At 64.1% G+C, this 25,885-nt stretch overlaps 1 protein-coding gene across 2 annotated transcripts; it reads left to right on the forward strand.

Annotated features, from left to right (window-relative positions):
- Positions 1–3,500: 3,500 nt before the first annotated feature.
- PHRF1 (PHD and ring finger domains 1) lies at positions 3,501–25,861 on the forward strand. 2 transcript variants are annotated; one of them, XM_062195599.1, is made up of 18 exons: positions 3,501–3,597; positions 5,528–5,625; positions 6,943–7,071; positions 7,856–8,061; positions 9,981–10,064; positions 11,518–11,639; positions 14,329–14,432; positions 14,679–14,854; positions 15,544–15,673; positions 16,406–16,509; positions 20,680–20,861; positions 20,981–21,100; positions 21,536–21,690; positions 22,169–24,697; positions 24,806–24,960; positions 25,048–25,305; positions 25,424–25,552; positions 25,624–25,861. In XM_062195599.1, exons 2-18 carry the CDS (start codon positions 5,550–5,552, stop codon positions 25,765–25,767), a joined length of 4,803 nt encoding a protein of 1,600 aa, XP_062051583.1. In that variant the 5' UTR covers positions 3,501–3,597; positions 5,528–5,549; the 3' UTR covers positions 25,768–25,861. The 2 variants fall into 2 exon arrangements, with proteins under 2 accessions (XP_062051583.1, XP_062051582.1); XM_062195598.1 differs by having other exon boundaries at positions 24,806–25,305.
- The last annotated feature ends 24 nt before the right edge of the window (positions 25,862–25,885 follow it).

The following is a 25,885-nucleotide window of genomic DNA, read 5'->3' on the forward strand; positions in this document are numbered from 1 at the left end:
CCCGGGCCCCGTCGCCCCGCCCCGTATGCAAACGAGGAGTTCCCGCAGCCAATGGCCGGCCGCGCTGGGCCCGCCCTGCCGCGCCCCAGCCAGTGGGCGCGAAGGGGGCGCGGGGCGCCCCGCCCACCGCCGCGCAGCCCTGGGCGGGCGAGGCCGGCGCGTTCCTTTCTGCACGTCGGCCTGGGGCGGGGCGCACCTGCCGGGCGGGGCCTGGGGGCGGTGGCGCCCCCTGCTCCCAGGGCCGCGGGTGGTGCGGGCCCGCGGACTCGGCGACCTGCCCGGCCAGGGCGCAGGGCCCGGGGCTGGCCCCGCGCGACGCGACGACCCCAGGCGGCGGGAAGCCGCCCCCCGCCAGCTCGGTCTCCGGGGACCGCCCTCGTCCCTGAGCTCCCGGCGCACGTAGCCGGGCCACGACCTGGGAGGGGCCTGGACGCGCCCGCACTCGGCGCCCTCGGGACGCACGTCCCGCGCGCGCCGCCCCCCCCCCCCCCGGCGGCCTCGGAGCCCCGCAAGACGCCCGGGTGGGTCTGGCTTCGAGGGGGGGCTCCGGCTCCGAGTGGTTTGCCCTGCGCCCCCCGCGAGCTGGCCCTGGGGACTGCGGGTCCCTCCCGTGGGGCCTGTGCCCGCAGAAGCCTGGGGAGTCCTAGTCTGGACTTTGCGGGCACGCGGGGCGCGAATGGAGTCACAGGCTCTGGGTGGGGCTGGAGGCCGCAGCCGCCGTCCCCACCACGTGCCCAGCCCGCTCCCCTCCATGCCTGGGTGGCCCCGATGGGACAGGAAAGAGCCCGCTGCCCTGCTCTGTGCACCGCCCCCTGCCCTTGGCTGTGTTCCACTGCTCTGAAACCCTCCACCTGCTGCTTGTCCCCTGCCCCAGGGGCCTGCGTGGGTTGGAGCCGGCCAGCTGCCACAAGTACAGCTCCCAGGCCTCCACCCTAGCTGGGCAGAGCTTGAACGTGGCGGCCGGGGTTCAAGTGCAGAGCTGCCAGGAGCTGGCGGGGTTCTGCCGTGGATCAGAAGTGAGGGGTGCCCCTGCCAGGCAGCACGGTGGGGGGGTCCTTCTACCCCTCTGTCGTGGGGTTTGCCTGTACCTTGATTTCCACTTTATTGTGGAAAACTTGCAGGTGTGATTGAGTGATGGGTCTGGAGTGAGCTCAGCCCGGACCTGTGTGTGGGCCCTAAATGCAGTGGGCACTACAGACCCTGTAGTCGCAGGCTGGGAGAGGCAGGATGGACCCTCCCCAGGGCCCTTGCGGGAGCCCAGCCCAGCGGACCCGCTGCCACACCCACTATGGGAGAAGGAGTCCTGGGTTTCTGGTCGTTTGTTGCTGCAGCTAGGGGGCATTCGACACACAGCCCAGCCCCTCCCCAGCCCTGGGAACCCCCTCCCTTATTCTGACCCCAGGTCCTGCCCCAACATCCACCTGGCTCTGGAGGCCCCTGCTGCTGGGAGGGGCAGGCACAGGGGGTTGGGCCGGGCCCCCTGGGAAAGGCTGGTCTGGGCTGGCCAGACCAGAGGGCAGTCCCGGCCACGCCCCAGCACCCAGGCATGCCAGGAGCAAGCAAGCCCTGTGTGTGTCTGCCAAACCAGGAATCCAGCAGGGGCCTTAGGGTGCAGGTCTGCATGGGGGGGGGGGTGTGCGCAGAGGGCAGCCACATGTGTGTGAGTAGCTGTGGCCATCCGTGGCTGGGGGGCACAGATCCGTGCCCATATGCTCAGGGGGCACCCGCTGTGCCAAGCCCGGACTCAGCCTAGCTCTGGGCAGCCCTGTGGGGACCCTGCCCCCTCCGTAAGGGACACATGCCACATCTGTGACCGTGACTTCTTCCCCGACCCAGGAGCGGCTGTAGAGGGAGTCAGGAGCACTTGACTCCTCTCTGTAGTCTCCCCAGATTACCCAGGGGGCCCCTGAGTCCAGGGACCAGCTCCTTCCTGGGAGCTGCCTTGAACACGTCTGGAGGTGCCCCCCCCCCCGATTCTCACAGCCTCCCGAGGGCCAGCACAGCAGAGCTGCAGCCCCGGGCACAGGGCAGGGCAGCACGGGTGATGCCTGTGCTGTCTGACCCCATCCGGACACCAGCCCACCAGCAGGACAGGGGCCGGCCAGCGTCCACCAGGACAGGGGTCGGTCAGCGTCCCCCGGCAGGACAGGGGCCGGCCAGCGTCCCCCGGCAGGACAGGGGCCGGCCAGCGACCCCCAGGACAGGGGCCGGTCAGCGTCCCCCAGCAGGACAGAGGCCGGCCAGCGTCCACCAGGACAGGGGTCGGTCAGCGTCCCCCGGCAGGACAGGGGCCAGCCAGCGTCCCCCAGCAGGACAGGGGCCAGCCAGCGTCCCCCAGCAGGACAGAGGCCGGTCAGCGTCCCCCGGCAAAACGGGCCGGCATCCCCCAGCAGGGCAGGGACCGGCCGGCGTCCCCCGGCAGGACAGGGGCTGGCCAGCGTCCCCTGGCAGGACAGGGGCTGGCCAGCGTCCCCCAGGACAGGGGCCGGTCAGCGTCCCCCGGCAGGACAGGGGCCGGCCAGCGTCCCCCGGCTCCAGAGCTGTCAGCACACTCTTCCCTCTCTCCGGTAACTGCGTTCCCCTGCAGGGTCCCCCCCACCCCCCGCTCCTCCCCTCCCCTGCTGTCTGCACTGGCTCTGGCCCACGCCTGCCCCCGGAGCTGCTGTCCCAGAGCCACCGTGGTCCCCACCTTGCTGCTCCCAAGCCCCTTCCTGATGCACATGCTTGCTTCCTGGTTCTCCCCCAGCACCCACTCCTCCCTCTTGGTCTCCTTCGCAGACTCCAGGGGCCCGGGGTCCGGCACTGGTCCCCAGCGCCCCCCACGGACCCCGATCACTGCTAACTCCAGGGCACCCTCCACGTCTGCCCAGGCGGTCCCCGAAGTTCTCCCCTCTGCTCTTTCTCCAAAATTGGCCAAGAGCCGACCGCCCCATCCTGGCCCGCCCAAGGCCGACGCCGCAGTGGCCCCAGCACGGGGCCGCTGAGGGCAGGACCTGCCCAGACCCGGGACAGAGCCTGCCTGCGCTGGACTCCGTCCGGCCTCCTGACCCCTGCCCCGCCCTGTCTTTTGATTAGAGCACGAGTCACCCCGTAGTTCGGGTGCTGACAGTTTACTCCGCGTCCCCCTGCGCGCGCTCCCTGAGCGGATGGACGGAGCCAGCGGGCCGTCCGCGTCCGCGGGCCCCCGGCGGGCGGGGGCGTGGCCGGGGGCGTGGCCGGGGCGTGGCTCCGGCGAGCGGGCGTCCGGGCGTCGGGCGGGAGCTCTGAGGGAACGCCGGGCTCCCTGGACCGCGGGCCGGGGTCGAGCCGCGTTTCTGAGGCGAAAGGGCTGTCCCCGCGCCTCGGCGCCCCAGACCGCGGGGCGCGGCGCCGCCTCCGCGCCAGACCTTTCTTCCCGCCCCAGCCTCGGTGGTTCCCGCCAACGGGCGGGGCGGCGGCCCCGGAAGCCGGCACAAGCACTTCCGGGTCGGGGAGCGCGCGGCGGCGGCGGCGGCGGCGGCGGCGGCGGCGGCCGGAGTGGCGACCGGGCCTAGTCGCGCCTCTCGCTCGGGCGGCGGCGGCCAGCGCTGGAGCGGCCGCGACTTGCGAGGCTCCTGGGTAGGTGCGGCGGCCGGGCGGCCCCCGGGTCGCGGCGGCGCCGGCCGCCCGCGGGCGTCGCGGCGCTTTGTGTGCGGCCTGCCCGGCGCGGCGAGGCCTGCGCGGCGGCGGGCGATAGGCCCGGGGCGGGCGGCGCGGGGAGACCGCGGGCGGGTGCGGGGCTGGCCGCGCCCCGGGTCCGAGCTGGCGGGGACGTGCGGGAGCCTCCGGCCAAGCCGTTGCCCGGTCCTGCCCCGGCCCGGCCCCGGCGGTGCGCGGAGCGGGGAGCGGGCTCGGCCGTCCGTGCTGCGCACACGGGCGGAGCGGGGCGAGCGGCGCCGGGCCCCGTGTCTGGTCGCAGCAGCGGCGGCGTGGTGGCCGGCTCCGCGGGCCGCGTGTTGGCTGCTGGCCACCTGGCCGGGCGCTGGGGCTGGCCCGAGGCTGGGCCCGGGCCCTGGCGTCGCTTCGCCCTGCGGCGGCGGCTGTTGACTCGGAGTGGCTGTAGGTGGCTCCCTGCCGCGGCGGCTCGGGGCTCGTCGCGGCCCCGTGTGACCTTGCTGGGCCCGAGTGTCTGCCGAAGTCGGCGTTCGCGATCGCGGGGTGTGGTGGCGGCGGGGAGGGGCGCGCGCCGGGGCGCTCGGCCGGTCCTGGCGCAGGCGCGCCGCCGGCGGCCTTGTTTGCTCCTGGTGGCTCGGCTCCCCCGGGGAGGAGAAGGGAAATGCCCTGTTCTTTTTCTCCCGCAGCCCCTCCCCTGCAGCAGGCCGGGACCGCGGTTTGCTCAGAAAAAGCTTGAGGGTCCCTGGCCCGGCTGTGGGGGCTGTGGGGGCTCCCAGGAGCCATGGAGTTCCTGGGGGCGCCAGTGGTGGTCTCGCTCGTCCTCGGTGCTGGCTCCTGGAGGCTGCCCCAGGCGCTGGCACTTGGCTGCTGTCCCGCTGAGGGCGCAGGGGAGCCTGTGCCGCAGGGGTGCCGTGGGGCTCGGCCACCCGCCCGGGTCCCAGACCCCATCACTGCCCTGCTGACCTTTTGGCAGCTCTCTGAGGCAGAGGAGCCAGCGGCCACGTGCTGTGGCTTTGACCTTGTGGGGCGCACCCCGGCCAGGCCCCAGGACTCCACAGCTCTGCCCCCTGCGTGGTCTCCAGAGCTCCCTGCTAGATGCTGGAGTGTGTTTGCCTCCCTCCGCTGTCGCACTCCAGGGTGGGGAGCAGGTGGCCAGAGACTGGCAGATCCTCTTAGAGAACTGCTGGTTCTCCCCTCGGTGCCGCCCGGATGGGCCCTGGCTGCAGGCCCGAGTGCAGGGGCTGTGCCCACCGCCTACCGCAGAGCAGCAGGTGTGCAGACCCCGTGCAGTGGGGCGTCCCCAGCCAGCAGGGGCAGCACCTCTGTGTCAGGAGGACACTGGAGTCCTTGGAGCTGGCCTGAGCCCAGCGCTGCCTGCCAGGGGTAGGACCCCAAGCCAGAGCCCCTCCACGTCTGAGCCGGTGCCAGGCTCATGTCCTGACCCCTTGGTGAGCAGAGCTCCCTTCAGGGCCACCTGGAGATGAGATGCACAGCGTTCACGGGATGGGAACCAAAGTCTTGGACTGGCCTGCAACGGGAGGGCTGGGCCCAGGGGCAGTGCTGGGCTGCAACTGTCGGTGTCCCCTGTACGGACTGGCCGCGCAGAGCAGGTCAGAGCCCCAGTGTGGTGGGCTTGGCCTCTACCTCCCCGCTGTGCACCCAGGGGACTGGGCAGAACCTTGGGTGTGTTGGTCAGGCGAGTGGAGGCCAGGCTGGCCGGCCCCAGCGCAGAGCGGTGTGCCGGGGAGGTGGCGGCTTAGAGCGTTTGGAGCCGTGTGCCGAGGGCCAGGACTGCTCTGCCCTCAGCCCTGGTGGGTTCTGCTCCTCGAGTGCTGCCGTCCAGGGGGCTTTGCGGCTGGCAGCTTGGGGCTTAGCTGGCTCGGTTTCCCTTCAGAGCTGGACTCCAATGTACAGCGATGGATGACGAATCCCTGGATGAGCTCGTGACCCGGAGCCCGGGGCCAGCCGGACGCCCGCCAGCCAGCGACACTGGTGAGCCCCGCACAGGGGAGGGAGTCTCCCGAGCTCGTCTGTCTGTGTCCATTTTCAACTTTTATTCCCTAGAAAACTGATTTTGGGTTGCAGAGGTACTGCATAGCTTCCTTTTTGTTCTCACACGAGCTACATAGAGTGAAAGGAGGCAGCTCTTCCTATACCTGCTCCCCCCACACACACCTGGGGCAGGTCCCCCCCACACCTGGGGCAGGTGTTCCCCCACACACACACACCTGGGGCAGGTGCTCCTCCCACACACCTGGGACAGGTCCCCCCCACACCTGGGGCAGGTCCCCCCACACCTGGGGCAGGTGTTCCCCCACACACACACACCTGGGGCAGGTGCTCCTCCCACACACCTGGGACAGGTCCCCCCCACACCTGGGGCAGGTCCCCCCACACCTGGGGCAGGTGTTCCCCCCCCACACACACACCTGGGGCAGGTCCCCCCACACACACACCTGGGGCAGGTGCCCCCCTCACACACACCTGGGGCGGGTGCTCCCCCCCCTCACACACACCTGGGGCGGGTGTCCCCCCACACACACACCTGGGGCAGGTGTTCCCCCCCCACACACCTGGGGCAGGTGCTCCCCCACACACACCTGGGGCAGGTCCCCCCACACACACCTGGGGGCAGGTCCCCCACACACACACCTGGGGCAGGTGCCTCCCCCCCACACCTGGGGCAGGTCCCCCCCCACCTGGGGCAGGTCCCCCCACACCTGGGGCAGGTGTTCCCCCCCCCCACACACACCTGGGGCAGGTGTTCCCCCCACACACACACACCTGGGGCAGGTGCTCCTCCCACACACACCTGGGGCAGGTGCCTCCCCCCCACACCTGGGGCAGGTCCCCCCCCACCTGGGGCAGGTCCCCCCCACACCTGGGGCAGGTGTTCCCCCCACACACACACACCTGGGGCAGGTGCTCCTCCCACACACCTGGGGCAGGTCCCCCCACACCTGGGGCAGGTGTTCCCCCCCCACACACACACCTGGTGCAGGTCCCCCCTCACACACACCTGGTGCAGGTCCCCCCCCCACACACCTGGGGCGGGTGCTCCCCACACACACACACACACCTGGGACGGTTGCTCCCCCCATACACACCTGGGCCAGGTGCTCCCCCCATACACACCTGGGGCGGGTGTTCCCCCCACACACACCTGGGCCGGGTGCTCCCCACACACACACACACCTGGTGCAGGTCCCCCCACACACACCTGGGGCAGGGACCCTGCTGAACACGAGCCTGCGCTGTGGCCTTGGCTGTGACGTGGCCCTGGGCCTGTTTCTCCCTGGCACCTGGCAGAAGGCAGCGATGGCAGCAGCGAGGGCTCCGAGGACGACACAGGCAGCGAGCACGGGGACAGCAGTGGCAGAGAGGACGAGGCAGGGGCCTCTGAGGAGGAAGAGGAGGAAGACCTGGGAGACAGATACGGTGAGGTGGCGGTGTTCGGCCGGGCCTGTCTGCCCCTTTCTTGGGGTGGTCCCGCGTGTGTGTTTGGTGAAGGGAGGGGTTCCTAGGGCCTCCCCGCTGCACCTGCCGCCTTCCTCGTGTCGCTTCAGACCTTCTGAAGTTTTGCTCTGGCCGCCGTGGCTCTGCGTGGAGTTGGCTGGCCCCACACGGGCCGGTTTCCTGTCCTGGGACCATCCGGCAGCTGGGTGCTGTGCCTTGTTCTGGACCTGCAGGACGCTCCACAAGTGGCTGGAGGAAATCTCTTGATGGGGTCGGGCCAGCCTGGGGTGGTCCCTGTTGCCGGGTAACAGGGCCCTGGAGTGACATCCCAGCACCCTGGTGCAGCCAGGAGTCACAGCCACCTCTCATGCATTTGCCTGTGGATCCTTCTTGGTGTTTTTGGGTGGGGTGTGGGGGAGGGCAGCCATGCTAGGAACCTGCTCTCCACACCTGGGAGGAACAGGAGGCAGAGACGTGTGTCCTGCCTGGCTGTTGGTGTGGAGGGGACCTGTGCTAGCCCCCGGAGTCCTGACCTTGCTCCCGGGCTCAGGTTTGAGGGCCTGGTGTGACTGCCCAGCCAAGGTCCCTGTTCCCGTGTCTCGGCAGGGAAATCGGCTCAGGGGCAGAGCGTGGTCCTGCAGGTGCGCAGTGTGCTCTGTGCCCACCAGGACCCAGGCTCCCGAGCCCAGCGCAGGTCTGGGAGCTCTGGGGCCGTCCACGTGGGCGGTCCTGTCCGCGCAGGCTGTGACGCTTCCTCTTTCTCAAGATTCCGATGGCTCCGAGGAAGACGCGGACACGGCAGTGGCCGCAGCGGCTGCTCAGGGGAAGTTGGAAGCCAGTGGCGCGTTCAGTTCCGACGACGATGCGGAGAGTTGCCCGATTTGTCTCAACGCGTTCAGAGACCAGGCTGTGGGGACGCCGGAGAACTGTGCCCATTACTTCTGCCTTGACTGCATCGTCGAGTGGTCCAAGGTAAGGTGGCCCCCACCGTGGTTCTCGGCCTCCAGGGAGCCGTGGGTGTCCAGGGCCACCCTGTGCCGCAGGCTCTCGGCCTCCCCGTGGATTGGTGTCGGGTGAAGAGGCACAAGAGCACGCTGTGGAGAAAGCACCATTCAGATGGTCCCGCGTGGCCGCGCACACACAGGGTGCTGTGGACGTCAGTGACCAGGAGGTGCAGAGCAGCCGTGGGAGAGCTGTCCCCAAGGCACCCTAGGCGTGTGTCCGTCTCAGCCTGCAGTGGGGTTGCTGTAGCCTTGGGAGATGTGTGCAGAGAACACGCGGTGAGTGCCCGCCCAGCGGGACTCCAGTGCTGTGTCCTCTGTGTTCTGGTTCCCAGAGGCTTGTCTGGCTGAGGTGCAGACCTCATCCATGCCTCCCACATGTGTGAGCATGGCGTGCCGAAGCCTTGTGTGGGCTGCGTCTCTGACCCCAGCCTGTGGTGGCACATGGTCCAGGCTGGACTCAAGCTGATGGTTTTCTTGTGGCAAGCAAAGCTTTTATTTGATCGTTTTTAAAAGAAACTTATTTATTTTTTAAGATTCTGTTTAGTTATTTGAGTGGCAAAGTTACAGAGAGGCAGAGACAGAGGTCTTCCATCTGCTGGTTCACTCCCCCAATGGCCCCAACGGCCAGGACTTCATCTGGGTCTCCCACGTGGGTGCAGGGGCCCAAGCACTTGGGTCATCCTCCGCTGCTTTCCCAGGCCATAGCAGGGAGCTGGGACTTGAACTGGCGCCCAGATGGGCTGCTTGCAGATGGGTGGTGTCTTAACCCATTACACCAGAGTGTGCCTGAGCCATCACCTGGTGTTGCCCGTGCACACCGGCAGAGCTGGGACTCGAGCCAGCGCCGATGCGAGTGTCCCAAGCTGCATCTTACCTGCTGGGCCCAGTGCCCGCCCTGAAGCTTTCATTCACAACGCGCGCTGGTGCAGCCGGTGAAGCCGCGTCGGCAGTGCCAGGATCCCGTGTGGGTGCTAGGTCAAGTCCCGGCTGCTCCACTTCTGATCCAGCCCCCTACTAATACACTGGGAAAGCAGCAGAAGACGGTCCAAGTGCTTGGGCCCCTGCACCCACGTGGGACACCCAGATGGGGCTCCTGGCTCCTGGCTCCTGGCTTCAGATCGGCCCAGCACTGGCCCTTGAGGCCATGTGGGGAGTGAACCAGTGGTTGGAAGACCTGTCTGTCTGTCTGTCTCTCCCTCTGTCCTGACTTTCAGATAAGTAAGTGAGTAAGTCTTTTTCGTAAATACACAGAGGGATGGGCGCTCAGTGTCTCTGGCCATCTGGTAGGAGGACAGAAGACAGAGGCACAGTGTTGAGGAGGCGTCCACAGGTCAGCTCATCAGTCCATTTTACAGACGCGTTGGTTTGGAAGAATGCTAATTTGGCAAGGTGGCTGGATATGCAGCAAATAAAGATTGGTTTTATTTACCAAAAAACTGTGTTGGACGTTTGTGGTAGGCAGCTTTTCCCTACTGTAGTGGAACATGGAGGTGTCTTGGTTTTGGAGGTTGAAGGCCTCGGTCGGATGGCTCCCCTGGGTTGGCCTCTGAGGAGAGTGAGGTGGGTGGGTGGGTGCTGAGGAGGCCACAGGCCTGTGTGACAGCCCCCCCCCCCGACCTCCTGCTGGTTGGGTTGGGTCTCCGCCTTCTTAGTGCTATTAACTGAAGATTTGGGGTTTGAGGTCCTGTGTCGTTGTGGGGCCGGGTCTTATTTACTTACTTTTCCTGAAAGGTAGAGTTAGAGAGCAGGTGGGACTCGAACCGGCGCCCATGTGGGATGCTGGCACTGCAAGTGGCAGCTTTACCCGCTATGCCAGCGCCGGCCCCTGTCTTCAGAATTAACAGACGATGATTTGCAGGGTCCTGATAGGATTGTTGTTTCTTACAGAATGCCAATTCCTGTCCTGTTGATCGAACCACGTTCAAGTGCATCTGTATTCGAGCCCGGTTTGGTGGCAAAGTCTTGAAGAAGGTGAGTGTAGGTGCTGGCATGGAGAAGCCCCGCAGCCATGTGTGCCGGCCCTGTTTGCAGGGAGTGCTGGCTGCCACCCTCCAGGGGCAGACTGCAGCACCCTTGACAGCCGGGGGTGGGCTGTGGGTCCCGGGTGAGACAGGTAGGCAGCTCCTGGCTTCTCTGGAGCCTGGTGGCTACAGGGGGCCGGAAGAGGGGCACAGAGAGAAGCTCTGGGCGTGTCTGGTTGGCCACCCCTCGCTGGTGCTACAGGAAGACGGCCTCTGTCTCCGTGCATGTGTGTTTGCTGATTCCCTACCTTGGAAGGCAGAGTTAGAGAGCGGGGAGAGAGAGATCTTCCATCTGCTGATTCACACCCCTAACGGCCTCAAGCAAGAACGTGAAACTCCATCTGGTGTCTCACGTGGGTGCAGCGCCCAAGCACCTGGGCCATCTTCCGCTGCTGCCTTCCGAGGTGCATTAGCAGGGAGCTGGATCCAAACTGGAGCAGCCGGGACTCAGATGGTGGTGCCCATGTGGGTTACTGGCATCAAGGACAGCCGCCTAACCCGCTGTGCCACAGCGCCGGCCTCCCTGCAGAGTACAGGAGGCCGCGGAGTAGGCAGATGGCTCTGTCACGTGCACTCTGTCCTGGAGGCCTGGATTCTGTGCCGCAGTGTTGGCTTGGTTGTGGTGCGCGGCTCATTGCCTGTTGGAAAAGGTCTCAGTGACTCCAGATGCAGCCCTGGGGAGAGACTCCCCGTCCCCGCCCGGCTCTGGAGAAAAGCGGATCTAGCAATCTGGTTGATGGGTGCTAGAGAAAGAAGGGGCCGTGTTGTGGGTGGGGTCCGTGGAGTAAGAGCAGGCACGAGGCAGGGGCTGTGCCTCCAAGAGCAGCAGCCACAGCCTGTTTGTTTGTTTTTTGAGATTTATTTATTTAGTTGAAAGGCACAGTTACACAGAGGGGGACGGACAGAGAGGTCTTCCATCCTCTGGTTCGCTCCTCAGATGGCTACAGTGGCCAGGGCTGGGCCAGACTGAAGCCAGGAGCCTACGTGGGTGCGGGGGCCCAAGGATTTGGGCCGTCTTCCACTATCTGTCCAGGCCATCAGCGGGGAGCTGGATGGGAAGTGGAGCAGCCAGGACTCAAACCAGCGCCCACGTGGGAGCCGTGCTCTGCATCCCAGCCTCAGCCTGTGAGCTCCTGGGATGCCGAGGGCGTGTAGCCTCCCCGCTGCCTTCTGTGCTGCACACCGGCGTCTGTCCCACAGAGCCTGGGGGGGCTGGCACACACCTGCAGGGTCTGTGCCTGCTGCGTGCTGCTCTGGGGCCCGGGCTCCCCGCCCCAGCCACCGTGGCACAGCAGAAAGCCAGAGATGGCCGAGTGCAGCTGGCGCAGGGCTCCCTGGTTGTGATGTAAATTTGCCCGGGTCGTGGGGAGGGTCTGGTGCGTGACCAGCACTTCCGCCTTCAGATCCCGGTGGATCGCCCAGAGGCCCTGGAAGAGGAGGAGGAGGAGGACCCGACCTTCTGTGAGGTGTGCGGCAGGAGCGACCGTGAGGACAGGCTTCTGCTGTGCGATGGCTGTGATGCTGGGTGAGGCGCTGCCGGGCCACGGCCGTGGGGCTGGGCGTGCAGGGGCTCCAGGTTGTCAAGTCCCGTAGACTGACAGCTGCCACTCACACTTCCCCTTCCCCAGAAACCATGCACATACCACATCACAAAAGGAGAAGTAGCAGAGGGGCTGTGGGGCTGGCCAGGAGGAGGGTGGGCCGGCGCGGAGGGCTTCCAGGTGGGGCTGGGTGCCTGCGCCATGCTTGCCAGGGGTGAGTTGCCCACAGCTGCGCGGTGGCCAGCGCTGGCCCTGCAGTGCTGTGTGGTCCCTGTCGCCTCCTGGGGCCTTTCCCGGGGATCTGAAGGAATTTCCTGCTGTGAACTTGTGGCCAGAGAGTCAGGGCCTTCCCCTCAGGGCTTGCCTCCCGCGTGTGCTGAAAGGGTCTGGAACCTTCTCCCAGACAAGCAGTCTGTGACAGGGTTTGGGCACGCAGCCTGGCGCTGGCCTGGAGGGCCCCCCACACCTGCCTCCTGTGCTTCTGCCGTGAGCACGCCCCCTGCGGACGGGCCTATGTCCTCAAGTGGCTGCCACGTTGGTCTGCTGAGTTGCCCTTGTTGCCGGTCACTGGCTGACCGCTCGGCCTGGGCTTCGTCAGCCCTTGTGCTCGGACTCCAGTAGGCAGAGCGGCCTTCCTGCTGTCTCCCGAGCGGGCTCAGCCAGGGCCCCGCAGCCGCCGGCTGTGCTGCTGTTGCTGTGAGCTGAAGTGTTCTTGCGGGCTCTGGCCAAGGGTGGTCAGCCCTCAGAGCGCTGCTCTCACAGCAGATGAGGCCTTCCCTGCTGTCGCTGGCCCTGGAGCCGCCGGGCCTGCGCAACTGGACTCCCCTTGAGGGCCTGTGCCCGCGGGGCTCGGCCTTGCCAGACGGCAGGGGCGGCTGTGGGCTCACACCAGCGGCTGAGCTGCCCTTTACACTGAGCCCCTGGGTATCACTCTTCACTCCTTCAGTCAGTGTCTTAATTCTGGAACTTTCTACAGTGACTCTTGGATTTTTACAGCTTTGTGTAGAAATTAGTATGTTCATTTTATGTACTTGAATTATTTAATGGATAAAATCATTCAAGTACAAGGAAATCCCGATGATCCCAAACCGTGAAAATTAATAAATATTCAGTGTGATCTTTTTTTTATTTGGGGGCAGAGTTACAGACAGGTAGAGGGAGAGACAGGCAGGTGCCTTCCATCTGCTGGGTCACTCCTCAAATGGTCACAATGGAGCTGGGTTGATCTGAAGCCAGGAGCTGCTTCCGGGTCCCCCACGCAGGTGCAGGGGCACAAGTGGACCACCGTCCACTGCTCCCCCAGGCCCTAAGCAAGGAGCTGGATCAGAGGAAGGCAGCCAGGACTCGAACCTGTGCCCACATGGGGTGCCTATGCCGCAGGCCGGGGCTCGGGACACTGCGCCAGAGCGCCTGCCCCTCATTATTCCTCTTAAAAGGTTTATTTGAAAGGCAGGGAAACTGAGATCTTACATCTACTAGTTCAGTCCCCAACTGGCTACAGCAGCCAGAGCTGGGCCAGCCTGAAGCCAGGAACCAGGAGCCACATCTGGGTCTGCTACATGGGTAGCAGGGCCCGAGCCCTTGTGCTGTCTTCCGCGGTTCCAGCTGGATTGGCAGTGGAGAAGCCAGGACTTGAATCGTCGCTCCCCTGTGGGACACGGGTGTTCTGAGTGTGGTTTAACCTGCTGCCACCACACTGGCCCCGTACTTGATTTTTGGAGTGGAATTTCAAGTATTCTGACAGACTCCTGTTAGGGGTGCCCTTCTCAGACCACTTCCTGCCATGCTGGATTGAAACAGTTACAAATAAAACCATAGTTAGGAGATGGGATGGTTTTCGGGTGGGAGGGTGGTTATGAGGGAAAGAACTTTTTTTTTTTTTTTTGGACAGGCAGAGTGGACAGTGAGAGAGAGAGAGAGATAAATCTTCCTTTTCCGTTGGTTCACACACACCCCCCCCCAGTGGCCGCTGTGGCCGGCGCACCGCGCTAATCCGAAGCCAGGGGTCAGGTGTTTCTCCTGGTCTCCCATGTGGGTGCAGGGCCCAAGGACTTGGGCCATCCTCCACTGCACTCCTGGTCCAAAGCAGAGAGTTGGACAGGAAGAGGAGCAACCGGGACAGAATCCGGCACCCCAACTGGGACTAGAACCTGGGGTGCTGGCGCTGCAGGCAGAAGATTAGCCTAGTGAGCCGCGGCACCGGCCGAGGGGAAGAACTTCTATAAAAAAGTTGTACTTTTGAAATTTACATTTATTAAATAAAAGTTTTCTATTAAAAAAAATCATTTAAAAAACCCATAGTTAGGCAGCATCTGAGTTTGCTTCCTGCAAAAACCAAACCAGACCAAAAAACTCTTCCTTAGCCCATAGTGAGGCGCTGGCCTTTGAGTTTCCCAGGACCTCTCTGAGTGGCAGCAGGTGGGTGAGTGGTGGGAGGTCTCAGCAGAGCCCTCACGTGGTCGGACCCCGTGGAGCACCTGCCTCGCGCAGAGCTCGGGGCTCGCTCCTCTGCGAGAGGAGGTGCAGGTCGTCCCCCAGGGCCCCGCCTGTGCGGCGCCTGCTGTCCTCTCCTCAGGGCACGTCCTGCTGGGGGCCCTGGCTCCAGGCCTCTGAGCGGGGACTGGGAGGCTCGTCTGGCCAGCACGCAGGACTCCTGTCCCTCTGCTCTCACAGGTACCACATGGAGTGTCTGGAGCCCCCTCTCCAGGAAGTGCCGGTGGACGAGTGGTTCTGTCCAGAGTGTGCTGCCCCCGGAGCTGCTGCTGCCCCTGCCGCTGGTGAGGCCCTGCCCTCCCTGTCGCTGCGTCTACACCCCCAGGGCGGATGTCGGGCTCAGGGTTGAGGTGGTGTGGAGCACTTGCAGGTCTTGCCGTTGCACTGCTGCCTGGGGTCATGGACTCTGGGCTTCCAGGCGTCGGGTCCGGAGGGCCTGGCCGGGAAGCCCTCGTCCCGTTGCCCTGTGGGGGCGGCTGTGCTCTGCCCACTCGTCTGGCACTGCAAGCCAGGGCTTGCTTTCTTCCAAGATGCGGGTATTGTGAGCGAGGAGGAGGTCTCCCTGCTGCTGGCCGACGTGGTGCCCACCACCAGCCGGCTGCGGCCTCGCACAGGCAGGACCCGGGCCATTGCCAGGACAAGGCAGAGTGAGAGAGTGAGAGCGACTGTAAACCGGAATCGCATCTCCACGGCCAGGAGAGTTCAGGTGGGTGGGCTGACCCCAACCCCAGGCCTCCCCTGGCCAGAATGGACTTGGTGGAAGAGCTGGGAGGGGTTCAGGGACTGCTGTGGGCAGGGGAGCAGCATGGCACACCTTGTCACCTCTGCCAGGGACAGCTCAGCAAGCCCAGGGTGGGGCTTTCGCCTCAGAGCCGCAGGGCTGGGAGCTCCTCCCACGTGTGGCAGCCTGAGCCCCGCCCAGCTTGCTGACCACAGGGCCACGGCCTGAGCTTGGCTCTTTGTTGTCTCCTGGGTGCCGTAAGCCCCATTCTGTGCCCGCTGCTCCAGGCTCTTAGAGTTAAAAGTTCTCTGTGGCTCCTCCCGCAGGGCTGCTGCTCCCACCCTCCCCCGGAGGAGTAGGAGGGGAGGGGTGCTTTCTTCCCTGAGGTCAGGTGTCCACCAGTGGGTGGGAAGCCCCGCCTCACCTGACGCCTGTGTCCAGCACGTCCAGCATAGCCTTCGGGAGCTGTGCCCATCCGAACCTGCTTCCCTGAAGCCTCCCCAGCCCCGCTGTCCCCATGGTGGTCCTGGGCCCCTCCCAGGGGAGGAAGGTGGTGCCAGCGGGCACTGGTGCCAGAGCTTGGGCATTGTGGCTGCTCTGGCTAAGCCCAGGGGGCCTGGTTCGGGCTCTGCCGGGCTGGCAGGTGCACTGACCGGCACATCCTTGCTGTGCAGCACGTGCCGAGGCACCTCATGTCCTCTCTGCTGGAGGAGACCATTGAGGCCGTGGCCACCGGTCTGAGCACCGCTGTGTACCAGCGTCCCCTGACACCACGGGCCCCTGCTAAGCGGAGACGGAAAACAGGTAAGCCTGGTGCAGCAGGTGGCCGCCGGCAGCCCTGCCCTGCAGGCCAGGCTTGTGGTCATCCCCATCCTCCTGCAACGTGATTTTCTCAACCAAATGTGGTCATCCCTTGGCTGCCAGCCCACCGAGGGTTGGCAGTGTTTGGGTAGGAGAAATTGCACCTGTGCTAAATATGTGGACTGTTTGCCTCGTCTAACAGTGGAGCAGCCATGGCATGAACTGGTGCCCGTATGGGATGCCGGCATTGCAGGCAGTGGCTTTTCCCGCTATATCACAATGCCAGCCTTTGACATTTTATTTGTTGTTTTCACTTTATTTGAAAGAGACAAATCTCCAGTCCACTGGTGACTCCCAAATGCCTACAGCAGCTGGGACTGGGCCAGGCCTGAGCCAGGAGCCTGGAGCAGTGTCCAGGTCTCCCCCTGAGTGGCAGGGACCCAAGTACTTGAGACACCAGCTGCTGCTGCCTCCCAGGGTGCGCGTGAGCAAGCCTGAGCACTCGGGCTCTGGAGGAGTGCAGGGGTCCCAAGTGGTGACATGGCCCCTGCACCACACGCCCACCTCTTCACGCTGGCACCCCGCACGTGCCCGGCAGCTGCTGTCTGCGTGGACACGGCAGGGGACACCAGCGTGGCCCTCGCCCCTCCCCAGCCCCCATCCTCTGTGCTCTCCGGCGGGGCGGGCAGGGCCCAGCTCGTGGTGAAGCGCAGGCCCTCAATGACCTCTTTGTAGGAAGACGGAAGAAAGTGCCAGGGAGAAGGAAGACCCAGTCCCGGCCGTCGGTGCGGAGCAAGAAACGCCAGCACCGCGTGAAGAAGAGAGGGAGGACCACGAAGGTAGAGGGGGCTCCACTGCTGCCACGCGTGGTGGTGGTGGTGTGCTGTTCCCAGGAGGGATGCGGGGGTGGGCTGCTGCCGCGCATAGTCATGTGCTTTCCTGGGATAGAGGCAAGGGTGGGGGGCAGCAGGTCAGTGGCACAAGTGGCCACTGTGTAGCAGAGATGGGGCTGCGACAAGATGTGTTCTAGGCCCTTGGAAGCTGTATATGCATAACCTGCTGGGACTGCAGCTGGGCTGGAGGCTGAGCTGCCCTCCTGTGGTCACAGCTGACAGGGTGCCCGTGACGCTGAGTCTTGGCCAGCCTGAGCCTCCCAGTAGAGAGGCCACGCAGGCGGGGGTCCGACTGGACACTGCTTCCTCAGACTTGCCCTTGCTGGGCTGTGGGAGTCCCTCATCCTGTACCCCGACGGGATCCTGGGGTGCACATGAACACATGCTCACCTATAAAGCTGTCCCATGCTGGACGTACCCATTGTTCAGGTGGCTTTTAAGACATTATTTTTGGGGCCTGCGCTATGGCGCAATAGGTTAATCCTCCGCCTGCGGCGCCGGCATCCCATACAGGTGCCTATTCTAGTCCCGGCTGCTCCACTTCCAATCCAGCTCTCTGCCATGGCCTGGGAAAGCAGTGGAAGATGGCCCAAGTGCTTAGGCCCCTGCACCCATGTGGGAGACCTGGAATAAGCTGGCTCCTGGCTTTGAATTGGCACAGCTCCGGCCATTGCGGCCATTTGGAGAGTGAACCAACGGATGGAAGACCTTTCTGTTTCTCCCTCTTACTGTCTATAACTCTACCTCTCAAATAAATTAAATTTTATTTAAAAAAGACTTATTATTTTTAATTTTTTAAGGTTATTTATTTGAGAGGCTGAGTCACAGACAGAGAGGTCTTCCATCCACCTGTTCACTCCCCAATTGGCCACAATGGCCAGAGCTGCGCCGATCCAAAGCCAGGAGCCAGGAGCTTCTTCCAGGTCTCCGACATGGGTGCAGGGGACCAAGCACCTGGGGCATCTTCCACTGCTTTCCCAGGCCACAGCAGGGAGCTGGACTGGAAGAGGAGCAGCAAAACCTCAAACCAGCACTCACGAGATGCTGGCACCAAAGGCTAAGCCTTAACCTGCTGCGCCACTGTGCCTGCCCCAAGTTTATTTATTTTTTTTATTTTTTTTATTTTTGACAGGCAGAGTGGACAGTGAGAGAGAGAGAGAGACAGAGAGAAAGGTCTTCCTTTTGCCGTTGGTTCACCCTCCAATGGCCGCCGCGGTAGCGCGCTGCGGCCGGCACACCGCGCTGTTCCGATGGCAGGAGCCAGGTGCTTATCCTGGTCTCCCATGGGGTGCAGAGCCCAAACACTTGGGCTGTCCTCCACTGCACTCCCTGGCCACAGCAGAGAGCTGGCCTGGAAGAGGGGCAACCGGGACAGGATCGGTGCCCCGACCGGGACTAGAACCCGGTGTGCCGGCGCCGCAAGGCGGAGGATTAGCCTGTTGAGCCACGGCGCCGGCCCCAAGTTTATTTATTCTGAAAGAGTTACATAGAGGAAGAGAGGTCTTCCATCCAACTAGTTCAGTTCCCAGATAGCCACAGTAGCCAGTGCTGGGCCAAGCGGAAGCCAGGAACTTCATCCAGGTTTCCCACATGGGTGCAGGGCCCAAGCACTTGGGCCATCTTCTACTGCTTTCCCAGGCCACAGCAGGGAGCTGGATAAGTAGTGGAACAGCCAGGACATGAACCAGCGCCCGTATGGGATGCCGGTGTTGTAGGCAGCAGCTTAATCTTTTTTTTTTTTTTTTTTTTTTTTTTGGCAGGCAGAGTGGATAGTGAGAGAGAGAGAGAAAGGTCTTCCTTTGCCGTTGGTTCACCCTCCAGTGGCCGCTGCGGCTGGCGCATCTCGCTGATCCGAAGCCAGGAGCTTCTCCTGGTCTCCCATGCGGGTGCAGGACCCAAGGACTTGGGCCATCCTCCACTGCACTCCCGGGCCATAGCAGAGAGCTGGCCTGGAAGAGGGGCAACCGGGACAGAATCCGGCGCCCCGACCGGGACTAGAACCCAGTGTGCCGGCGCCGCAAGGTGGAAGATTAGCCTGTTAAGCCATGGTGCCGGCCTCCAAGCAGTGTCTTTAACCACTGAGCCAAAGCCCACTCCTGCATCTTTATGTGAATTCATTCATTCACTTAAAAATATATATATATATATTTATTTATTTGAAAGGCAGAGAGAGAGAGGTCTTCCATCTGCTGGCTCACTCCCCAGATGGCCATAATAGGAGTGGAGCAGCCAGAACTTGAACCGGAGCCCATATGGGATGCCGGCACTGCAGGCGGTGGCTTTACCCGCTATGCCATAGCACCAGCCCCCATTCATTCATTTTTTAAAGATTTATTTGAAGGCTGGCGCTGTGGTGTAGGAGGGTAAGGCACCAACATCCCAGTAGGTGCTGGTTTGTATCCCTGCTACTCCAACTTCGATCCAGCTCTCTGCCAGCTGATGGTCCGGGCCCTTGGTCCTCAAAACCCATGTGGGAGACTCCAAGGAAGCTCCTGGCTCCTGGTTTTCGATTGGCCCAGCTCCAGCCGTTGTGGCCATTTGGGGAGTGAACCAGTGGATGGAAGACCTCTCTCTGTCTCCCTCTGTAACTCAGTCTCAAATAAATAATAAGCCTTTAAAAAGTTATGTATTTAAGAAATTTATTTATTTATTTATTTATTTGAAAATAAGAGGGAGAGAAAGAGTGATCTTCATCCACTGATTCACTCCGAATGGCTGCGACAGCCAGGGCTGGGCCAGGCTGGAGCCAGGAGCCAGGAGCTTCTTCCAGGTCTCCCACGTGGGTATTGGATGTCCACACCCTTGGGGCCTTCCTCCCCTGCTTTCCTCAGGGAGCTGGACGGAAAGTGGAGCAGCTGGGACCCAAACTGTCAAACGTGGGATGCCAGCATCAGAGGCAGTGGCTTGGACCAGTATGCCACAATGCCAGCCCTGAATTCATTTGTTTATTGAGTATTCAGTTGAAAGGCAGAATTACAGAAAGAGCTCTCCATCCTTTGGTTCCCTCCCCAGATGGCTGCAACAGCCAGGGCTGAGCCGGGGCAGCACCAGGAGCTTGGAACTCCACTGGGGTCTCCCACACGAGTGGCAGGGGTCCAGGTTCTTGGGCCGTTTCCCGCTGCCTTCCCAGGTGCACCAGCAGGGAGATGGATTGGAAATGGCGCATCGCAGGCGGCAGCCTGGCCTGCCACGCCACAGTGCCGGTGTGGACTCCTGCTGGCGGGCCTCGTCCTCTTCCTGTCAGAGGCAGTGGACACAGGGAGGCCAGTGTCCGACTCCTCCCACATCAGCCTCGCCTCTGCTCACAGTGCTAGCTTGCTGCAGAGCACACACAGGTGACTGGCGCCTGCCACCTGGGTGGGAGACCTGGATTCGTTCTGGGCCCCTGGCTTTGGCCTGGCCCAGCTCTAGCCCCAGCTGTTAGGCACTTGTGGTGTTAACCAGCAGATGGGAGCTCTCTCTTTCTGGTTCTATATCCGTCTCTCTGCCTCTTAGAAAAGAAAGAAAGAAAGAAAGAAATTGTAATGATGTTCCAAGCATGCCTTGATATGAGAACACGCTTCAGTTGCAGTGGGGTTTTGAGCGTGTGGTCTGATGATTCGTTTAGACAGAATCCTTGCAGTGAGCAGGGTATGTGCCCCAGGTGCACTGGCTTCCCAGGTCTGTGGCCACCTGGGTGCACGCTGGGCCCTCAGCCTGATGGGGCCTGGTGATGTGTTGATGTCCCCTCCCTTATCCTCATGCCCTGGAATTCCAGAATATTCCTGGGCTCTGTTTTAGGGTTATCTTCTTCATCTGCCTTGACGTGTTGTTTCTGCCGTTCCTTCTGGGGACCACGGTCCAAGCAGCCGGGTGGTCAGCGAGGGCGTCTTTTAGTAACTTGGGACTCGTTACAGTCAGGACGATGATTGGAATCCCTATCTGCCCAGGTGGTTTTTGTGGCCGGCTGTCAGTCACCAGTTAATTGTGTTGTCTGCCTCTGAACACAAAATGCCACCTGGAAACGCTGGCACGGTTGCCCGCTGGGGACCTGCAGGGACTGGCAGCTTCTGGTCCGTGTGCAGCCTTTCCGGAGCTGTCGGCGTCACTTGCTGTCTCTCTCCCACTTCGGTGCAGAAGGAAGTCACCACGCGCTCCCGCATCGCACGGACACTGGGCCTCCGCAGGCCGGCCCGCGGCACCTGCACGCCGGCGCTGGCCAGACCCCTGGAGCCCTCGCCGAGTCTCATCCCAGCAGACATCGGGGCAGCCCCTCTCTCTGTGTTTGGGGACCCCTACGAGCTGGACCCCTTCGACAGGTGACTGCACAGGATGGCACGTGGGCATACCAAGGCCGCAGACTGTGTACATTGAAGGCTGTACCGCCAGGGCCAGCACCCAGGTCACCTGTTTCCCTTGGTCCTTGTCTTCCTTCTAGCAATGAGGAGCCATCTGTGAGTCCCCCGTCGCCTCTGAGCGCCAAGAGGAGGGCTCTGTCCCGCTCCGCCTTGCAGTCTCACCAGCCCGTGGCCAGGCCGGTCTCCCTGGGGTCCTCCAGGTATATGGGGGGAACCGGGGAGGGGATGGTGGTCCCAGGGCAGGCCGCCATGTTGGCAGTCTCTGGTCTGAGCACCTCCCCTCGCCTCTTAGTGAGGAAGCACTGCTGGACAGAGCTGCAGCCAAGTAGCCAGAGCTCCCTGCCCTAGCCGTGGGGAAAGCTGCCTGGGCAGGGGCAGCCCCGGGGAACCCCTGAAGGTCTCCTTTGTGGCCCCATAAAGCTCCGGAAGGTCACAGGGCTCCTCTTCCTGTCCCCACCTGGGGGAGCTGCTGGGTGCTTTCCTCTGGGAGATACTGGGGATGGCAGTTGGGGCCACAGGCCAGGCGCCCCCACTCCTGTGCACCCATTTCCTGCCAGGCTCTGCGTGGGCTCCAGGCTTGAGGGCCACAGTGCAGAGGCAGTGTTGGCAGGGCCTGCCGGGGTCTGTGCCCACAGGACACACCTCCCTGTCGGGACCTTGGAGCCAGACACAGAGGCGGCACCCACGCCCGACCTCCTGGGGAGCATCCTCTCGGGTCAGAGCCTGCTGATGCTGAACAGCGCTGACGTCCTCATCCACCGGGACGGCTCCCTCAGCGCCAGGACGGCAGGTGCGGCAGGGTCCCCAGAGTCCCAGGCTCGGCCCGAGTGGCAAGTGCTGACGTGCCACTGGGCGCTGGCACTCAGGATGTCAGTGTTCAGTGTCCTTCACTGGGCAGGCGTCAGGTGCTGACGGCGTTGCCAGGTCCCTTGGCGCCTCCTCGCCTGTACGTCTCGGCCACAGCCAGCATGGTCAGGCGTCAGGGTTGAGCCATCCAGGCTGTCAGCCCTGCCCTGTGTTCTGGCCAGGCAGCCCCTTCGATCACGGTCTACCCTGTTGGGCACCTGAGACACAAGTAACCCTCACGAAGCAGGAGAGGGTGTCGGGGCGGCAGTGGCCATTTGTGGCACCACGGGCCTGTGCGTTCACTGCGCCGGCCGCCAGGAGCCCTGGGTGCACCACGCGGAGCGGGTCTGGTAGAGGTGTGGTGAGCACCCAAGCTCCAGCGAGGAGGTAGGAGGTGATTGCCTTGGACTTTTGTTTTTCAGCCCCAGTTTCCTTTCAGCGGAACTCGGCTGGTCCAGCCAGAGCGGAAGGAGGGTCCAGGCCTACAGGCAGTCTGCTGCCCAGACTGCCCTCCTCAGGGGGCCCAGCCCATCACCTCTTAGGAAGCAGGCCACAGAGCCTGGGGTCGAGTGGTCCAAGCCGCCCAGCCCTGCCCTGCACTCCGGTCCACACTGGGCCTCCAGGAGGGCCGGACTCCTCTGCCATCCCTGGGTCAGGGCCTGGCTTGAGACTGACTGGCAGCTCCCAGATTAGCGGCTCCAGTAAGCAGGTGTCGGCTTCACCCAAGCCCTGCAGGAGTCATTCTAACTCTACACCCAAAAGCACAGCCCCAGGACATCCTCTGAAGCCAGCCCCCAGGAGAGCCAGCATCGCTGACCTGCCCCGAATACCAAAGATCCGACGGGGCGGCAGTGGCCCCAGCCAGGACTCGGCCCCAGCCCCCGGGCAGAGGGTCGAGATCCCCAGCGCCTGCATCAGCCGTCTGACGGGGAGGGAGGGCCCCGGGCAGCCAGGGCAGGGCACCCGGGGAGAGGGCGAGCCTGGCAACAGGGGCCCCCAGGAGCCCAGCTCGCACACAGGCAGCTCCCGGCCCCCCGCCCCCAGCTCCCACTGCAGCCTGTCCCCACTGGGGCCTTCCAGAGGGAAGGGGGTCGGCTCGACCTTCGAGAGCTTCCGGATCAACATTCCCGGGAACACAGCGCAGGCCAGTAGGCTCTCCAGCCCTGGCTTCTGCAACACATTCCGGCCCGTGGACAGTAAGGTGCAGAGGAAGGAGAGCCCCTCACCCCTCTTCTCCATCAAAAAGACAAAGCAGCTCAAGAGCGAGATCTACGACCCGTTTGACCCCACTGGCTCCGACTCAAGCCCCCCCAGCAGCAGCCCTGAGAGCCTGGGCGCCAGCCTCCTGCCCTCTGAGATCACGCGCACCATCTCCATCCGCAGCCCAAAGGCACCCCCGCTGCAGGCCGTGCGCTGTGTCACCTCCTACACCGTGGAGAAGGTCTTTGAGACGGAGGCCGAGGCCTCCCGTGGGCCGTCCTTGCTCAGGCTCAGGGGCGCGGGGGCTGCCGAGGAGGAGCCCACGGGGAGCCGGGGTCTTGCCTCCCCAGCCCCTGAGCCCTGGGACGAGGACAGGGGGCCCTGCGACACCTTCTTTGGCTCTGAGGAGCGGACGGTGACCTGTGTGACTGTCCTGGAGCCAGAGGGTCCCCCCAGCCCCGCTGTGCCACAGGAGACCACCCATAGGATCGTGGAGCTCCGGTCCCCGTCGCGCTCCCGCTCCCGCTCCAGTTCCCGTGGCAGGAAGAAAACCAAGAGGAAGCGGGTGGCCCGGGAGCACCGGAGGACACGCTCTGGGACCCGCTCTGGCTCCAGGGACAGGAGCTCGCGGTCAGTGTCACCAGCGGCAAGTGAGGACCCCACCAGGAGGCACCGAGCCAAGGCCAAGAGCCGCAGGTCTTCCAGCGAGCGCTCGAGCAGCCACGAGAGAGCCAAGAGGAAGAAGGCCAAGGGCAAGGGCAAGGACCGCAGGAGAGACTCTTGGGGCCGAGGCCACAGAAGGACCCGGTCACGCTCGGGGAGCCCCGGCAGCTCCTCCTATGAGCACCGTGATGGCAGGAGAAAGAAGCGGCGGCGGTCGGGGTCCAGGTCTCGGGGGCGGGAGTACTCCCCCCCCAGCAGCCTAGAGAGGGGCTGGAGGCATAAGCACCAGCGGGAGAGGAGCCGCGAGCGGCCGGAGAGGAAGGACAGTGCTTCCAGGCCGCGAGAGAGGAGGAAGTGGAGGTCACGGTCCCCGAGTGCTGAGCACAGGGGCCGAGAGCCCCCACAGCCACGTTCCCACGAGAAACGGCCCCCGGCCAGGTCTCCAGAGAGGAAAGTGACCGTGCGGGAGGCTTCCCCAGCACCTCCCCCCCAGGAAGACCCCCCAGCTGGGCCAGCAGCCCCGGTGCAGGCGGATGTCGCTCCACAGGGCACTGTGGGCAGTGAGGCCCCTCCGCAGGATGCCCCCGTGCTGGACACGCCTGATGACCTGGACTACGGGGACTCTGTCGAGGCCGGCCACATCTTTGAGGACTTTTCCAGCGACACTGTTCTGGCCCAGCTGGACGACATGAGCTCACCACCTTCCCCTGAGAGCACCGACTCCTCCCCTGAGCGCGACTTCCCACCCAGGCCTGGGCAGCCCCCAGCCAGCTGGCTGCCCGACAACAGCCTGGCCGTGGCCGTTGCTCAAGGGGAGGCACCGCTGACCCGCGGGGAGGACACATCCCAGCCTCCGTCCCACGTGGGGGGCCCCCAAGAGCAATCACTTGTGCAGGACACAGCTGGGACCGACGGGGCACAGGACTCCCTGGGTGCAGCCCCCCTGGAGAGAGGGGGTGTCCCAGTGGTGGCTGGGCCTGAGCAGGCCTCCCAGACGCCCCTGCTGCGGTCCCGAGCCCTGGTGAAGAGAGTTACCTGGAACCTCCAGGAGCCGGAGAGCAGTGCTGTGGCTGAGGACAGAGCCCCGAGTGAGTAGGGCGTCCCCTGGGGGGTGTGGGCAGACGCCTGGTCCCTGGGGGTGAGGTGGACAGGGCAGCCTCCGCCTTGTCTCACGGTCCCTGTGTGTGGGCCCTCAGGGGCCCCACTTCACAGGCCACAGAGACCCCGGGAGGGGGCCTGGGATGTGGAGGACGGGGCCCCTGCTATGGTGACCATGGCAGCGTTTCCTGAGCCACCGCCTCCCAGCCACCAGTTTGCAGATCCTGTGTTCCTCAGCGGAGACCCCTCTCAGGTGGGTGTGGCATGGGGCGGGGCCCGCGGGTCACTGGGCGGGGCCGGGTCCTGTTGGGCCCTGCACTCAGCGGGGTTTCTCTCCCAGGTTTACAGTCCCTACGTGCCTCCCGCCCTGGCCCAGCCCTCAAGCGTGCTCCCCTGCGTGCCAGCCAGCCAGCCCACCGTCCAGTTTGTCCTGCAAGGGAGCCTGCCCCTGGCAGGCTGTGGGGTGGCACAGAGCCTGGCCCCAGTGCCCACCCTCCTGACCACAGCCTCAGATCCAGCCAGCCAGGCCACCACCAACAACTCGGAGGAGGGGACCGCGTCACTCAGGCCGGCCCCAGAGAAGACCAAAAAGGAAGAAGTGAGTGCCCCCCCTCCCGCTCCGATGTGTGGGAGCTGCCCGGCCCTCCCTGGGGTCAGGGTGGCGGTGGCCCTGTGTGGCACCTAGCGTGGGCCTCACACCTGTGTGCTCGCCCCAGTACATGAAGAAGCTGCACATGCAGGAGCGGGCCGTGGAGGAGGTGAAGCTGGCCATCAAACCCTTCTACCAGAAGAGGGAGGTGACCAAGGAGGAGTACAAGGACATCCTGCGCAAGGCGGTGCAGAAGGTGGGTGCTGGGGCCGAGGCCGGGGCCGCGGGGGGGTGCAGAGGGCGCCCGGTGACTGCCCCTTTCCCCAGATCTGCCACAGCAAGAGTGGCGAGATCAACCCCGTGAAGGTGGCCAACCTGGTGAAGGCCTACGTGGACAAGTACCGGCACATGCGCAGGCACCGGAGGGCCGAGGCTGCCGAGGAGCCGCCCGCGCAGGGCGCCGAGGCCTGAGGCCCGGGGACAGCAGCACTGCCGCCCTGGGCTGCTCCTGTGTGCTCACGCGGACTGGGCTTTTTAACGTGTATATTATAGATACACTGTTTCCATGTGGCTTCTGCTTTGTCTGTGG

The sequence above is a fragment of the Lepus europaeus genome, chromosome 7 (genome assembly GCF_033115175.1).
Source record: "Lepus europaeus isolate LE1 chromosome 7, mLepTim1.pri, whole genome shotgun sequence".
In the NCBI taxonomy this organism is placed as follows: Eukaryota; Metazoa; Chordata; class Mammalia; order Lagomorpha; family Leporidae; genus Lepus; species Lepus europaeus.